We start from the raw sequence: 15,056 nt of genomic DNA on the forward strand, positions 1-15,056 counted from the left end.
TACTGGAGTTTTCCTTTTATTTGTGCTGCGTTTAAACGTGTAAAATTGTACAGGATCCATCTCAGAGGGTGGAAGGTGCTCGTTTGCTCCATTCTCTGAACACTGGTAGCGAGCGCACCTGCTTTTAACAAGAAGACCAGACAGCATGGATTTGAGGAGAACCAATTCAAGAAATCAAGGCACATCTATTCACATAAGGCTGATCCTTCATTTTATCAACACTTTTACCCATTCAACCGCGAGCCCTAAATGTAGACAAAACAACAACAATAAAACCCCCAGAAGTCCTAAAAACAGAGGGATTGTGTAAAGGTCATCTGAACTGCCATCTCTTTGCACGGAGTGTTTCAAACATTTGGGAAAACTTTGGTTTTTGCACAAATGTGGGGATGGACAGCCATCTAGCTCATCCAGAGGAAGAAGTCAGTTACAGTAGCTTAGCATAAAATTCACAATCAGAAACATGGCTGCCTGGTTTTACCTCTGCACAAGCACACCTTGATTTCATACACTTTGGCTTTCTGTATTCATGAACTTTAGAGGTATTAGGAGGCAGGTTCCTTTCTAACCGGTGGAAAGAGTAAAGCTACCCTCGTGTCTAGTTTTTATCCTAAGCTAACCGGCTGCTGGCTTTAAACTGAGAGGACAGAGCAGATCTTACATGAGCCTCGGCAAGAAAGCAAATTCCCAAAATATCAAACTACCACTTTAATCAGAGTTTGTGAGTAAAATTGATCAATTCATTAAAGGATTTGCATTTAAAAAAAAAAAGCTTCCTGCTTATCTTTTGCAAAGCATTCATCGGCTGATAAGAGCAGTATAAAGAATGTGAGTAAAACGGCAGTTGTTTTGATCCCATAGCTGCCCCACTTTACAAAGCCAACATGTCCACTGTGCTGGGATACAACAATCATACGCTGGAATACAAAAGGCCATGTAGAGTTTCCAAACGCGTTTACTGCAGCAACATCTGTTTGACACATCTGTCAAACAGTGCAAAAGTGCGTGTTTCAATGATGTGAAATAACCAAGAAGAAGGAAAACGATTTAACAAAGACAAATGGAATGTGGGAGGTTTTTTTTTTTTCGTTTTTGCATTATTTTCATTTACAGTTCTCAAAGTTCGAAAAGCAGCGAGAATAGCATTAAAGAGGGAAGAAAGCTCCTGTAGTTTCTCTGTAAATTTGACATGTCCTGTCAAATGGAGCCGAAAAGGAATGATTAGTGCTCTTCCAGCCAAGATGGACTGTCCTCGCCTGGCATTTTCAACTTGATGTGGAACTGCTTGAGTGTCTGTTCCAGCTGCTGTTGATTTCCAGCATAGTATGCAGCGATGGCATTGTGGAACAGGATGAGCTGATTATGCAGAACTTTCACCTGAGACAACAGGAGCAAAAAAGCGACACAATTAGCTGAAAGTTAACACGTGGGCAGTGATATGTAGAGCGAGCTAGCACCTAACCAACCTTGTTCTCCTCCAGGAACTTCAGCTTAACGGAGACGTCGTTTCGCATCCTCTCGTATTTCTCGCGGTAGGTCTGGAACTGCTGCTGAGACACCTCGATCTTCGGCACGGTGTTGGCGTCACGCGGCCCCAGATTCAGCTCCTCCAGATCTGTACGGTATGCATCATACTCAACCCTAGGAGTGTTTAAATATATAAACCACATCAGAAAAACGCAAACTGCGTCAACTGAATCAACAATAATTTTTGTACAAAAAAAAAAAAAAAAAAAGAAAGTTTTACATTAGTGCATCGTAAATTTATTATTAAATATTGCCCTGATGTAAAAGCTGTCCTTGAGTCTGTTTTTCCGCAACCTCAACAACCTGAATCTCCGGCAGCAGCTTAAACACAATTCAATTTGTCCACAATTAAAACTGTCCAATTTAATTAAAATGGTAATTCATCAAATTAAACACAACAACTTATATGTCTGAACTTTAGAGAAAGACGTTTCCGTGGGCATCCAGCCAAAGCCTTGTGTCTCACAATTAAATAAAAGTCTGTTTGGTGCAGAAGTAGAACTAAGCCCGTGTGCACATTACCTTGCAGCTTCATACTGTTTGATATTGATCATGGTGTCTTCGATTGTTTTGTCCACGAGCGTGTTCACACTGGAGATGAAGAAGTTGATGGCAGCCAGCAGCGTCTCTCCGTTTTTGGACAACAGCTTTTGGGTTTCAGCGTTGTATCCAAACTCCTCCTGAAAAGAACAGGCACAATTATTTGTGTTTATTGCACCAAATTAAAATTTAAACACACGGGTTTAAGCTGTGACCTTCCACAAATTTAATTGACTAACACACAAACTTATTTTGAAAAATGCAGACTTAAGGCATCGTGTAAGTTCAATTAACTTAATTAAAGTTCAGCATTACACAATGCAATAAAGAGCTCTGATTTCACTTTTTTCAAATGACCCCAAACTGCAGCCTCTAAAGATGAATTATCACCACCATAACTAAATACAACAAGCTTCACGCATTCACCAACTTAGGTTTCCACGCCGCCCACGCGGCGGTGCGGCAATAACCCTCAGCCTTTTAGGGCTGAGGGGTAAAAGCTAAATTCAGCTGTGGCAAACTGCTGGCAAACAACCAACTTCTTTGCTACCGATTTCAACCAGTGACTGAAAGCAACCTGAAAAAAGAAGCACTGGTTTCAGTCGAGGGAATACACATTGTTCCCTAGCAACCAGTGTATCACATCTAATAATGGTGGACAACTCTTAACCTCCCAGGACAGGGGTGTCAAACTCAAATACACAGTGGGCCAAAATTCAAAACTGGAACAAAGTCGCGGGATAATGTTAATATTTATTGAAATATATTTATTCCTCCAGATATAAGAATGAATCTTTTCTTATGGACTCAAACACGTTTTGCTGAAAACCTGAATATGGAACAAGCAAAACTTAATACTAAACAATATATATATTAGCTGTATAATACCAGTAGGCCAGCTCTAATAGTAATTTGGTATGGCTTCGCGGGCCAAATGTAATTAGGCTGCCCAAATTTGGCCCGCGGGCCAGAGTTTGACACCTATGTCCTAGGACCTGGCATCCACATATTTGGACATCACATTTTGGGTTATTTAGACCAAAATACTCAATTTTGCTCTACAAGCACCTGATATCCACTTATGAGGACATTATACTGCTACTGTTCTGTCGAAATTTTAAACAAATATCCTCACATGTGGCTCTCATTTTTCTTAGAAACAAAAATATAGGTTTAAAAAAAAACCAAAAAAAAAAAAACCCTGGTAATTCTTTGTTTTTACTTTCATCTGGTCCCAATATGCCCAAATATCGAAGAGAAACTAAAAATGCATGCCGTGGAAGAGTTTGGGTCTTAGGAGGTTAACTAATGTGTGCATGCTGTCACATAAGATTCCTCTAAATACTAGAAAGTAAAACAACAAATATGACCTAAAAGAATAAAACCTCTCTTTGTTAACTTAGTCTCTAATGCAGCGGACATTTGATGTGTTTTTGTACTTCTGCACAAAAGGACATAAGAGGATAATGGCTGATCAAGGTCTATAGAAAATAAATAAATGAATGAATGAATAAATAAATATTTCAAGAAAGCAACAGTACTGCTGCAGAAAACCTTTACTGCCCACTGCTACTGTTTACTTCTAACTGGATCTCTAATCATCAGAGCTTCAAACTTCATACAAAAAAATGGCATGAAAATTAAAGGCTACTCAGTTCATATCAGGTCTGACGCTGTCCCATAGCGTTCTGAAAGAGACCAGATCAAAGTGAAATGGGATCCAATCTTGCCGATCAAGTTTTCTGATCAGTGTTTTATAAGCTGCAGATTCAACAATACAAAACAGACGCAGCAGGATAGGAGGAGCAAGCAGAAAAACATATTAATGGCTTTCCTGCCTCACTGAAGACATGCAAATTACAGCGCCAATGCAACATAGACAGGTTGTGCTGCTGTAACGTCACAGAAGGACTTATTGTGATGTCAGTAAAATATGGCTCTAGATGATCTATATCTCACTCATAGCAGATATTCATTTAAAAAAAAACAAATTAATTAAAATCACACACGCAAAACCAATCTGCTTGTGTACTGAAAGCATCTTTAAAATTAAACTCATAACCTCTGGACAAGGTTATATGTTGAGCATGAGCTGCTATGGTGATCTAGACACACTGAAGCAGAACCACCTTCACGACACTGAAAATTTTGGCTTCATGTTTGACATACCTCAAAAACCCAAAGAAAGCTCAGAGCCCTCAGACGGATCACAAGCCAATAGCTTCTGTAGGATTTTTTTTTTTTTTTTAAACTGTATTAAATCCAGTCTGGCGGTTTTCAGATTTTATGGGGACTCACGTGGAGTTCCGGTGTCTTGAGGCTGAGGTCGGCGAAGGCATCTCCCAGCTGCCTCTGTGTCTGCATGATCTGGGAGAGCTGACTGGCCAGCATCTGAGCCAGCTTGATCACATGCTGGTACTTTCTCTTGTTGTCACGGAGGACTTCGATTTGGGCCTCTAGCTCCAGGTCCACGGTCCGCGAGCCGCGACCCAGCTTTTCTGACAGGATCTGCCGGGTACACTGTGGAGGACAGGAGGATTGTTGAAACAAAACAAGCAAATAATAGAGAAACAGAAATTTAAACATAAGAACAGGGACAGCTGGGAGTTTCTACTTAAGAGTGTAGTCACAATAACGTCTAAAGTGACAGAATGTCGATCACTCTCCTAACATCCCAGTTTACAAATGGAAGAAGAAGAAGCAGGAGGTTAGAAAAAGGACATAATAATAAATCAATTAAAGAGAGGTTTACTTTATATGTGTTGATGCTCCACTTCCTCACTAAGTCCAGTTTTTCCATCGCTGGATTCTTTAAGTCTTCTGAAAGCACCACCGCTCCGCTCTTTGGCTGTGCTGTCATCGAGCCTGGAGAGTTGAAAGTTATTCACTTAGCAAAGTGATATCTATGAACAGCCCAGCTGAAATTAACTCTACAGCATTAAAATATTGTAAATGACAGGAGCTTCATTTTGTTTTGGGTCTAGAGAAATGCTGAAAGATACGGAGCTCCAGAGCTGATGAAACTGTAGAAGGTGGTCATCATCTGAAGGTAAAAAAAAAAGGTCAGCTACAGTAGCTTTAAGTGATAGTTTTAAAATCAAATGTCAAAGCAGTGAAGAACGTTTTGATTTATTCCATTTTCTCTCATCTGACCGCCTTTCAAAAACATGATGGCAGCTTTGAGGCTCCATAAAGACATGCCGGGTGCCACATTACGCGAGGACAAAGGCTGCATGCAGGAAAACCCACTGAGATTAAATTTGCAGGCAGTTTTTTTCTCCAAGCCAAGCAAATGTAAAGGTATCAAGAAGTTAAATCTAGACATTCTGACATGTAGACCTCAGTAAAAGGACTCTAAAGGGTATTTAAATGCTCACCGATTGCCAGTGCAAAGCATAACACTACTTATGTTAGCCCGGTCTTATGCAAAGGCAAAGTTTGAAGAGCCAACAAACAGGAAGGGAGAGGAAAGGTTTGATTTGCAACGAAGCACAGCCTGTAGGAATAAAGAGCAGGTAAGGACCTGGTGAGAACCAAAGGCGGTAAAGTAGATTGTGGTTAATTTTGCGTAGAAAATGGTGTTGCTTCATCTGATTCATACACCATCGCTTCGAGGTACCTTTCTCAGCCTGACTATCGCTGGAAGAGCGCGCCAGGCGGCTGGCAACAGCCGAGCTGGGAGCTACAGGTGACACGGGAGATGCGGGCAGGCTTGCTGACCCTGGGAGATAGAGTTATCATTAGTGCGTTACCTTTTTTCCAGCACAAGTATAAGGGGGACTTTCTCACTGGTGTTTATTTCCTGTGCCCCCCCTCCCCTCCCACTGGTGTTTATTTCCTGTGCCCCCCCCCCCCAAGCTCACGTGCTTGTGAACAAAAGCCTACCTCAGCCAGTGTAAATAACATGGAAAATAGCCATGGCAACATGGCGGTGAATGGGCTCTAGCAGCTCTACGCACTATGGGGAGATTTTTATTTGCATTTGTAACAAGGACATGATGATAAAACGCAGACGGGGCGATACGATGTGAAGATCACAGCAAACTCATTAAATTCAATTAGATGTCCAGCTTTAGAAATTCAAATTTCTACCTTTTATATTTCAGAGAGATTTAAAAAAAACAAAAACAAAAGTGGGGCAGTGGGAACATGGACAGATGGGTGGTTTGTAAACTCAGAATGTTGCAAATAAAATCCAATAATGTAACAAGCTGACAAAGCCTGACAACACACTGACAGAGATGCTGCTTCATAAAACCTCTGAATAGTGAGGAAACGGTCCACAAAGCAACAGGCGTAAAACTGGGGAGAGTACGGCTCACCTTTGTATGGTCCTGATTCAATGATGCCCTCCGTGGTTGAGGCAAAGTTGCTTGATGTGACACAAGTCTCTGAAAGGTTTATGGCCCCTGGGCCACTGGGATAAGAGTCCTACGGGAGGAAACAAAACAAAGATAAAATAGTTTAAGTAGACCTGACAGACACAAACATAAAAACATATCTGGACTTGATTTCTTAGGGACTGGAAGCTTCCTTCTGTAGTCTGAAACCTACAGTTATCCCCTGATAACAGTTTAGCTCTCTCTAAGCATCTTTTAGTTGCCTTCCTGACAAGCAAGCAGAACAGGAAGTCTTTGCGTGGAAGCTACAGATGATTGGTGGGTGTCCCCAAAGGCTTAATCAGAAGAAGGTCTTATGGGTGCGCACATTAACAACTGATTTAGTGAAGCTAAATTTATGAGTCACTTTTGAAATACAGCTATGGTCGAGAAGAGAGAAAACCTCCACTGTGGTTTATCAAGCTGTTTAAATCTTTTATACCATCTAAAGTTTTAATGTAATATATTTTTGCCCACTAACAGTGCAGACACACAGGGTGGCACGCAACAATTTGTGAAACATTCACCACTCCTAACAAATTAACCTCACACTCAAGAAAGCTCGAACAGCCGTGCCTAGGATCAATTCATCTCGTTCAGCACTGAATCGTTGTGTTTAAGTTCAGGAGAGTTATGACCATGTGGTCACCAGCAACCATGACCATAAAAAAAAAACAAAAAAAACAAACAAACAAACAAACATGGAGCGTTATGGTTTTCCTGTCACCATTACACATATTGAGGCCTTCCTAAAGCGAGAGCCAATCAAAAGGACCACTCCCTCCATGACTATCACCATCTACACCACAAGTCTCCAGCTCCAATCCTCAAGAGCTACTGTGCTGCAGCTTTTAGATGCATCCTTGTTCCAGCAGACCTGAATCAAGTGAATGGCTCATTACCAGGACTTTGCCAAACTTGATGGCATGCTGAAGAGGTCATTCAACCATTTGATTCAGCTGTCAAGGACAGTAGCTCTCGAAGACTGGAGCTGGAGACCCCTGATCTACACTATAGGTATATGAAGCCATATGGTGCGACCTGACATGCACCTCCCCAGATATCTGGCTATCCCGCTTAATACTTGTCACACACTAACAAAGGACTTGGCCACTTGTGTAGACGCTGCAGGCTCTACATTGATTTATCACAGCAGGATTCAAGTGGCATGGAACACATGTATCAAACGTTTTTATCATTTTACGAATAAGTAATATAAGAATATTTATTTCATTCCTCCATTCACATTCAAGTTAAATCAAGTCAGATGAAACCAGGTAAGAACCTTCCGGTAATTTATCAGTTCCTGCCTCAGCAAGTTATTTTATCAGGATTAAACATTTTAAAGTTCCACACATGCTTGTGGTTACACCATAGACAGTTAAAAAAAAAAAAAAAAAAAAAAAAAATCTGAACACAGCTGTCTGACTGGAAAAAGGCCAACGTTGAAGTGCTTAAAAACTTGCACTCTATCTGAAGACCACCAGATGGCGATAGCTGTGGTTGCAAAAAGACTTCCAGTCCTATAGAAGTCTATGGGAAAATGGCTCTCTTTCCCAAACTCTAAACACTTTGTTACTGAACTCACTCGTTAGTCACTCATTCTTGTGTCACACTGACTAAAAAAAAAATAAAATTGTTAAACTTGGTCATATTATATGTGAAAAAGAAGATTAGCTGGGGTATTTTCTGCTCGCTCATGGGCTTGTCAATCATAAGTTATTAGCCAATGACGAAGTGGTTTCACTGCCAGACCCGCCCCATCTCGTCACATCTGATGTCTCGCGACCAAGACGGTAACTGAGAAAACACTCGTTTGAGGTTTCAAAACAGAACTTCAGAGAACCGCAGGTGACATGACGGTAGCTATGTCCATGTTTTATACTGTCTGTGAGCTGAACAGACTTGGCAGTGTGACTGTGAGCTATAAGGAGCAATCAGCTGGAACCACTGCCAACTCTCAGACTGATGAGAAAGAAATGTGTCTGGGGTCTGTATGTGATTGGTGGAAAGTGCTTTTCTTTACTGTACCATTACATCACTGCTTGACTGCCTTAAATTAATTTACCCTCAAACATCTGCCACTTAGAGCTGCTCCAAAGTGTACAGTTGATGCTCTTTTTTAGAAATCGTGGCAAACTAAATATCAGTTGTTAAAAATAGCAAATACATCCCTTTATACAAGTTTCCCTTGTTTTGTGACACATACTCTTCATAGATATTTGCACAGTTTTTAAGGTTTAATGAAACTAAGCTCATCTCTTACCCTGCTGAATACAGACTCGGGGCTCTGCTCTAGTTCTCCATTGCTGGTGACGGGGATCTCCGCCGCTGTGCTTCTGTGGGACTCCTCGGCCATTGTGCTCTCCTGCAATAAGGATGGTTAAATGAAGCAGGTTATTTCTCAAGGAAAAAAAGAGGAGACTGGATATCATAGACTGTAAATAAGAGAGGCATCGTCGAGGGCTTAAAATTAAGCTAGTGCTGAGGAGCTGCGTCCTTCAAATGGGCAGCAGGGGGCGACTCATCATCTGGTTGAAAATAAGTTTAATATACAGAAGTCAATAGGAAGAAAAAAAAAATCCCCCTATTTCTCACTGGATTTATAATTTTAAGTAAACATCTTCCAAGTGCGTTATAGTCTAAATGGCCAACAGCATGTTCATTTTGTGATTGTATGTACTCATAGCCAAGATCCAAGAACACAGCAGTTGTTGCAGGTTATATAGTTGTAAGAGTTTCAAGTGAAGTTTAGTGGGGGGGTTTTTCTGTAACTTAAGCACTTTTGTTCACATTCAGTGACATATAAATAACAATTTGACTATTAAACTGCTTTTTTAATATTTAACCTCAACAAATACTTAACATGGTCAGTTTGACTATTCTACATTAACATACCTAAACCATGCTGCATCACCACGACACTGATCAACCCATCCTCCTCTCACAGTTTTCTTCACTGATTATCAAGACAGGATGAAAAGATTTCATTTATGATTAGATTTAAGATCGTTGCTTTGATTGATTTCAGCACCGATCAGGATATGAAGTTTTTGTGCAACAACAACCGGCATCAGCTTTCCACACTCCCCTATTTCACAACATTACTTCTTAAAGCTACACAGAATAGAATGCATCATCAGTGGCCTTCCACATCTCCTAATATCTGCCACTGCAATGCCTTAAACAGACAATACCCAAATTTTGTGGCTATGTCCACGTGAGCATTAGCTCACCCTATCCAGCCGGAATAAGCATCGAACAAAACTCAATTCTCACAATAATCATGTGGCAGTCCTCATTTTATTCGCCATGAAAAATAGAAATCGTAGCCTTAATCATGATGCAGTGACACATTGGCTTGTTTAGCTCAACCTCGGAGCAAACCGCAGGGTGGAGACAGTTTATGGCCACATCAGTTTGGTTTAAGCTATAATAATCTGCCTGCAGTTGGAGGATGAAGATACAGCTGTGCTAGTTTTAGTACTTTTTTATGGCCTAATCACTGTGGACCTGAAAACTGGGACACTGACCTAATCACTATGACATTCTGTATGGAAGCTTTTATGAGGCCTGTGAATGTTAGTGTGTGGGGGGAAAAAGCATTTAAAGTGAGGTGTTTTTATAATCAGTACAGGGGAATTTGCATCTTTGAGCAAGATATTTTATTTATGAATCTTGACCCCTTTCTAAATAATGCAAGTAGTATCCAGATCAGCTGGTAAGAGGAGCCGGTTCCTGTCTTAACAGGCTGAGTGGTTTCACTGTGAGAACACAACGGTAAGTTTATATTGACCCCTACAGCATTTTCCCTCTCATCAACCCACACACACAATACTTCACAATAAGAAAGGGAATGTTTGGTACATTTATCAAAAAATATAACACTGAAATATCCCATGACAGGGTATCTGGGAGCCACTATAGCCTCAACACTATTTGAAAGTCATCCTACAAACTTGGCACGTGTTTTTGGACACACAGCCATTTTCAGGTCTCTTCAGAGATTCTGGTCTGGACTCTAGCTGGGTCGCAACAGCCAAAGCCACTCCTGTGTTTTCTCACCAGGGCATTGTGTTCATGAAATATAAACTTTGAACACAGCCTGAGATCCTGAGAAATAAATTCAATCCAGGCTTGCACTACATTATCTGCATACATCTGCAAGGGCCTGTTGCTTCAAAGTATTCCCACAGCATGATGCCGCCACCACCACGTTTCAGCATAGGGGTCGTAATAATGAGGTGGTGGTCAGTGTCAGGTTTTTCTCCACACACGTCTTTAGGAATTGTGGGTAGATATTTCCCTCTTTGGTTCCTCAGGACAGAGGATTTTGCTTCTCCTTGTTAAGATCTGCTTACCGGTATGCGTCTCCCAGCAGGCTCGATCGGTGACTGCTGCACCATTTTCCCCCCTCTATTCGAACGTCGTTCACAATGGACCAAAACAGACTAGACTGGATTCTTGGATACCTGTTCGACTGAGGCCCTCTGTCTATAATTACTTCTTTTGACCCGTTTTTACAAAGACTCTTGGTGTTTCCAAACTTCTTCTGTTTGAGAATGATAGAACCCAACATCCTCTGCACACCTTCTGCCCTCAGGTCTGTGCTTTGACACAATCATAACCAAAGGACTAGTGCCAACTGTCTGAACTTCATGGCTCAGGTTTCACTCTAACATATACCATCACCTGTGAGAACTTCCAGCTCTAATTATGACTTGTGAATTCGACTGCAGCTTGTAATGCAACTAAATAAGATATACTGGAAGCTGCAGTGAGCCATTTTTACTTACAACAGCTATGGTGTGTAAACCACTTTATACCATTTTCAAATACTTTGCAAAGCCATAGATTTGGCATTTTGCTTTGATCACATTTTGTCTCAAGGGGAACACTTGATGTAAAATAGTTTAGTGTGTTTGAGTGAATGGAAATCAAAATAGTTGATCAAAAACAGAATCGTCTGCTTCACTTATTGATCCACAGTATAACACATTAAAAACAGGATGGGATGGGCGATAAAGACACTGCTTTGCTGGCTGCACCATGTGATTGGCACATTAATACTTAAAGGCCATAGGAAACCTGCAGGCAGGCAGGCAGCACAGATAAGCACTGCTCTGCTTATCCAACTACCAGCTGCAGGTAAGACTGGCTCCACTCAGGTTCAAACCATTTGCCTGAAAAAGGTACATCTCCCATAACAAACAGAGAACAAGAACATGTGTAAATAAATTTGCTGACTAGTTCTGTTATTGGTGCTTTTAGTAGCAAATTCTAGCTGTCCATGCATCCATATTAATGACTCTTTTTATCCAAAAAATCTCAACAAAAACCCCCAAAACAAAACATAAAGAGACGATTCACAGAACAACAAATTATCAGGGGCCTTGAGGCAAAAATGATCACACCCACAGTCTGCAGAAAAACTGGCTAACAGTGTTATTCCACTGGCTGCAAATGAGTCAGGCGTGCAAATGGACAAGGTATGGCATGTCATAGGTTGCCATTCCCTACGGTTCAGTAACCTGGATTCAGATCAAGATGATGTAAGAGGGAGGGATGGATAATAACAATAAGCTTACTGTCCAATTAGCTGTGTCAGCTAATGGCGTCTTGCAAACTACAGACGAACGTGACACATTAGCGTTGCGCAATGTTGTGCTCAAACTGCAAACAAAAACACCCCACCACCAAAAAAATAAATAAGCAAAACCTGAAATGTGTCTACGTCAAAAGTATGCAGGGTGACTAAAGGAAAATGGGAAGAACAATTAAAATTTCTGATATGAAATTCTTGGGATGCCACATTCAATGCTGGCGCTGAGCCTGAAACTGAACACAAAACAACAACCTAAGGAGTCACATTCCAGAAACAATAAATGTGGGATTGCCTGTGAACGTTCAGTCAGGACTCCAAATCTCTCTAGCCAACCATGTGACCGGCATGTGCAGAACTCAAGAGATGTAAGAATGCCCAACTTAGCAAAAAAAGTGGAGGAAACTGTGTCATTCGCACATTAACCTTCAGTTAACAGTTAATCTAAATAAGGCAAAATATGCATAGATTCATACTTACCAGCCAGCAGGGGATAACCATGACAAATCAGCACTTTGTAACACATGTATATTTGCAATAATACAAAGTAATAAACAGAAATTCATTTCTTTTCTTAGCAATCACTTTGCTGTAAGCCAAAAGAGCAGAGTGCACGAGGCTTTGATGATCCTCAAACACATTACAAAGCAACACTTGGTAACTAGTGAGAAAACCAAGCGCACCACCAACAGAGAGAAAACCAGCTAATTTGTAACTCCTGCAAAGCAAGTGGAAGATGAAACAAAGCAAACGTAAAAAGAGGGAAACAAACACAATCACTCTACACAATAACGCAGTTTCTTGTTTTGGATTACTTCTAATAAAGCTCCGCAACAATATTTAACCTGATTATATAGGAAGAATACCGCCACCGCAACAGCAAATCAAGGACAAAATGGCAACATGAGCGAGAGCAGAGAGGAAGTGCCAGGACAGGTCGATTGTTCAGAGTGAAGGTAAATGTCACCTTTGTTTCAGTGTGAGTATCTCCGCTTTCCTGTGGTGTTTCAGCCGTTTCAATGCTGCGTTTCGTCTCGTGTCCCCTATCGGCTACACGACCAGACGCCAAAGTCTCGCTCTGAATGCCCTCATCATGCGGCTTCTGTCCCTTCCTGTTACTGCTTTCTGCATTCTCTTCATCACTGTTAATGTCAATGTCGTACATCACATCGTCCTCCCTGACACTGCTGCTGTCTACGCTCTCCTGCTTTAACTCCTTGCTCAAACTCTCCTCTGCTTTGCCATCCTCCTCACAATCCATCTGAGGCTCCTCGGATGAGGTCTTCCCCGACTCTGCCTCAAGACTAACTTCAGACATACCTGGAAACAGACAGACAGGCAAGTATGAAAAAGTCCCACAAAGCTGGCTGACTGCTTATAGTGCCCCTACTAACAAAGGGAAATTAGTTAACTGCTGCTTGTAAGGTATTTTAGGACTTCTCATGGTCTTCTTTGTGTATCTGTATCTCACTGAGTGATTACTTTTTATTAAATACGACACCAGGGAATCACAATAACGGTTTCCTAACTTTATACAAAGTCATGTTTTTGTACAAAGTAAGAATCGTTTAAATTCACATTGTTTAAACGAGTAGTGGGATTTGAGGCTGCACAATACATACTCTGGGCCACGCCTACAGCACATCCATGTACTATACTTCCTTATCTGCCCCAGTCCAGACCTCTGAATAGTCTGCCTATCAGGCACATGTAAAGACCAATTGTAATTGTGGTGTATGTCCTACAGTTCCAGCACATTAATGTGTCTATCGAATGGCCATGTTTGAACTTTGAGTCGAATGCATGTGAGAGGCACAAACTGGGGTTCTGTTATTGATGAAAGCACTTGCACAACAGGAAAGTGAAGTGGCTCACATATAGACACCATTTTTAAACTACACTCAGGAGCAGCTGTGTAATCCAATCCCTAACCAGAACTCACAACAGGATTTTACAGTTCTATTTATTATTTATTCTAAGGTAAATTTCGATTGAATTTTACCTTGCATTTTAAAGCGTACCTGTAAAACTACAGGTACGTCTACAGGCTGTTAGCTGTCACCTGTGATACTGGAGCAACTACCTCCGACATTAGAGAACTGTTGGATAATTTCCAGATTTTCAGCTCTCTGCCGGAAACAAAGTGCACCTTTCACATAATGTTAACCGCGTCAGGTTTATAGCCTTTATGACATTGTGGAAATCGACGTGGATGCTGCTAGTACAACCCGGAACAGAGTCGAGTTTATCAAGGTTACCTGTTGAAGTGCAGTCACGTGACTTGCTGCAAGGCTGTTCACAAGTGATTAAAAAAAACAAACTTGCCAGACCAAATATATAATGCAGCTAATTCATTTCATTTATTGAGATTGCAACATAATAAAAGTGATAAGTATGCATCAACCAAACCGTTCCCTAGCTTTACCCGCTAGCCGGTTAGCTCTGAGCTGCCCACTAATTTGACTTAACGTGAATCTATCGCAGCTGTTGACGTGTAGTTAGCTAGCGTTAAGTAGCTAACAAGCCTACAGGCAGCTAAGGAAAAACTTCCAATGAAAGCACTTAAAGTTGACAGTGTCTTCAAGCTTCGCTGGATGTGCACATCCGTGCAACAATTAAACAGGGAAGAAGAAAACTTTAGTTCACGTTACCTGTGTGCGGATGCGGCTAACTGTTTTAGCTGTGCCCCGTTAGCCGTTGTAGATGCTTATTGAAATCCTCAGCACCGGGCCGCACTGGATGTTTTAGCGCAAAGGGCTGTTAACGCAGACGGTGCATATAGATGTACTAGCAGTTTATCATCGGCTGTCTTTCGCTCTCGGCAAAGACGCCAGACTCGCTGTTTGACTGCCCGGAAAGACTGTTCCACTCTGCTGGGCCTCTGCTGTCAGCTGAAGCAAACTACACCATTTGCAGGATGCGCTCTCCCCCTGCTGTTAAAATGTGTTGTTTGCAGTTTGTGTCGGGTGCTTGTAATACGTTTATTATCTATTTTAGATCCGAGTAGA

General features: G+C 41.3%; 1 protein-coding gene across 3 annotated transcripts; it reads right to left on the minus strand.

The window, feature by feature from the left end:
* Positions 1-695: 695 nt before the first annotated feature.
* On the minus strand, positions 696-14,965 carry arfip1 (ADP-ribosylation factor interacting protein 1 (arfaptin 1)). Of its 3 annotated transcripts, XM_085458899.1 has the most exons (10): positions 14,700-14,965; positions 13,016-13,368; positions 8,713-8,814; positions 6,390-6,498; positions 5,687-5,788; positions 4,820-4,932; positions 4,366-4,587; positions 2,050-2,207; positions 1,467-1,641; positions 696-1,377 (listed from the first exon to the last, which is right to left on the minus strand). In XM_085458899.1, exons 2-10 carry the CDS (start codon positions 13,364-13,366, stop codon positions 1,222-1,224), a joined length of 1,488 nt encoding a protein of 495 aa, XP_085315025.1. In that variant the 5' UTR covers positions 13,367-13,368; positions 14,700-14,965; the 3' UTR covers positions 696-1,221. The 3 variants fall into 3 exon arrangements, with proteins under 3 accessions (XP_085315025.1, XP_085315028.1, XP_085315027.1); XM_085458902.1 differs by lacking the exon at positions 13,016-13,368 and having other exon boundaries at positions 14,700-14,962; XM_085458901.1 differs by lacking the exon at positions 5,687-5,788 and having other exon boundaries at positions 14,700-14,962.
* Between the last annotated feature and the right edge of the window lie 91 nt (positions 14,966-15,056).

This window comes from Copadichromis virginalis, linkage group LG6, assembly GCF_057382275.1.
Source record: "Copadichromis virginalis isolate Kocher_CV1m ecotype Utaka linkage group LG6, C_Virginalis_male_GT1.1, whole genome shotgun sequence".
NCBI classification, from domain to species: domain Eukaryota; kingdom Metazoa; phylum Chordata; class Actinopteri; order Cichliformes; family Cichlidae; genus Copadichromis; species Copadichromis virginalis.

Excerpts from the sequence above, each read along its gene's own strand:
- arfip1 (XM_085458899.1), bottom strand. The coding sequence starts at position 13,366 with ATGTCTGAAGTTAGTCTTGAGGCAGAGTCGGGGAAGACCTCATCCGAG. Across the intron at positions 4,588-4,819 it reads GGAGCATCAACACATATAAA|TGTACCCGGCAGATCCTGTC; the intron begins GTAAACCTCTCT and ends TGTCCTCCACAG. Across the intron at positions 1,642-2,049 it reads AAACAGTATGAAGCTGCAAG|GGTTGAGTATGATGCATACC; the intron begins GTAATGTGCACA and ends AAACACTCCTAG.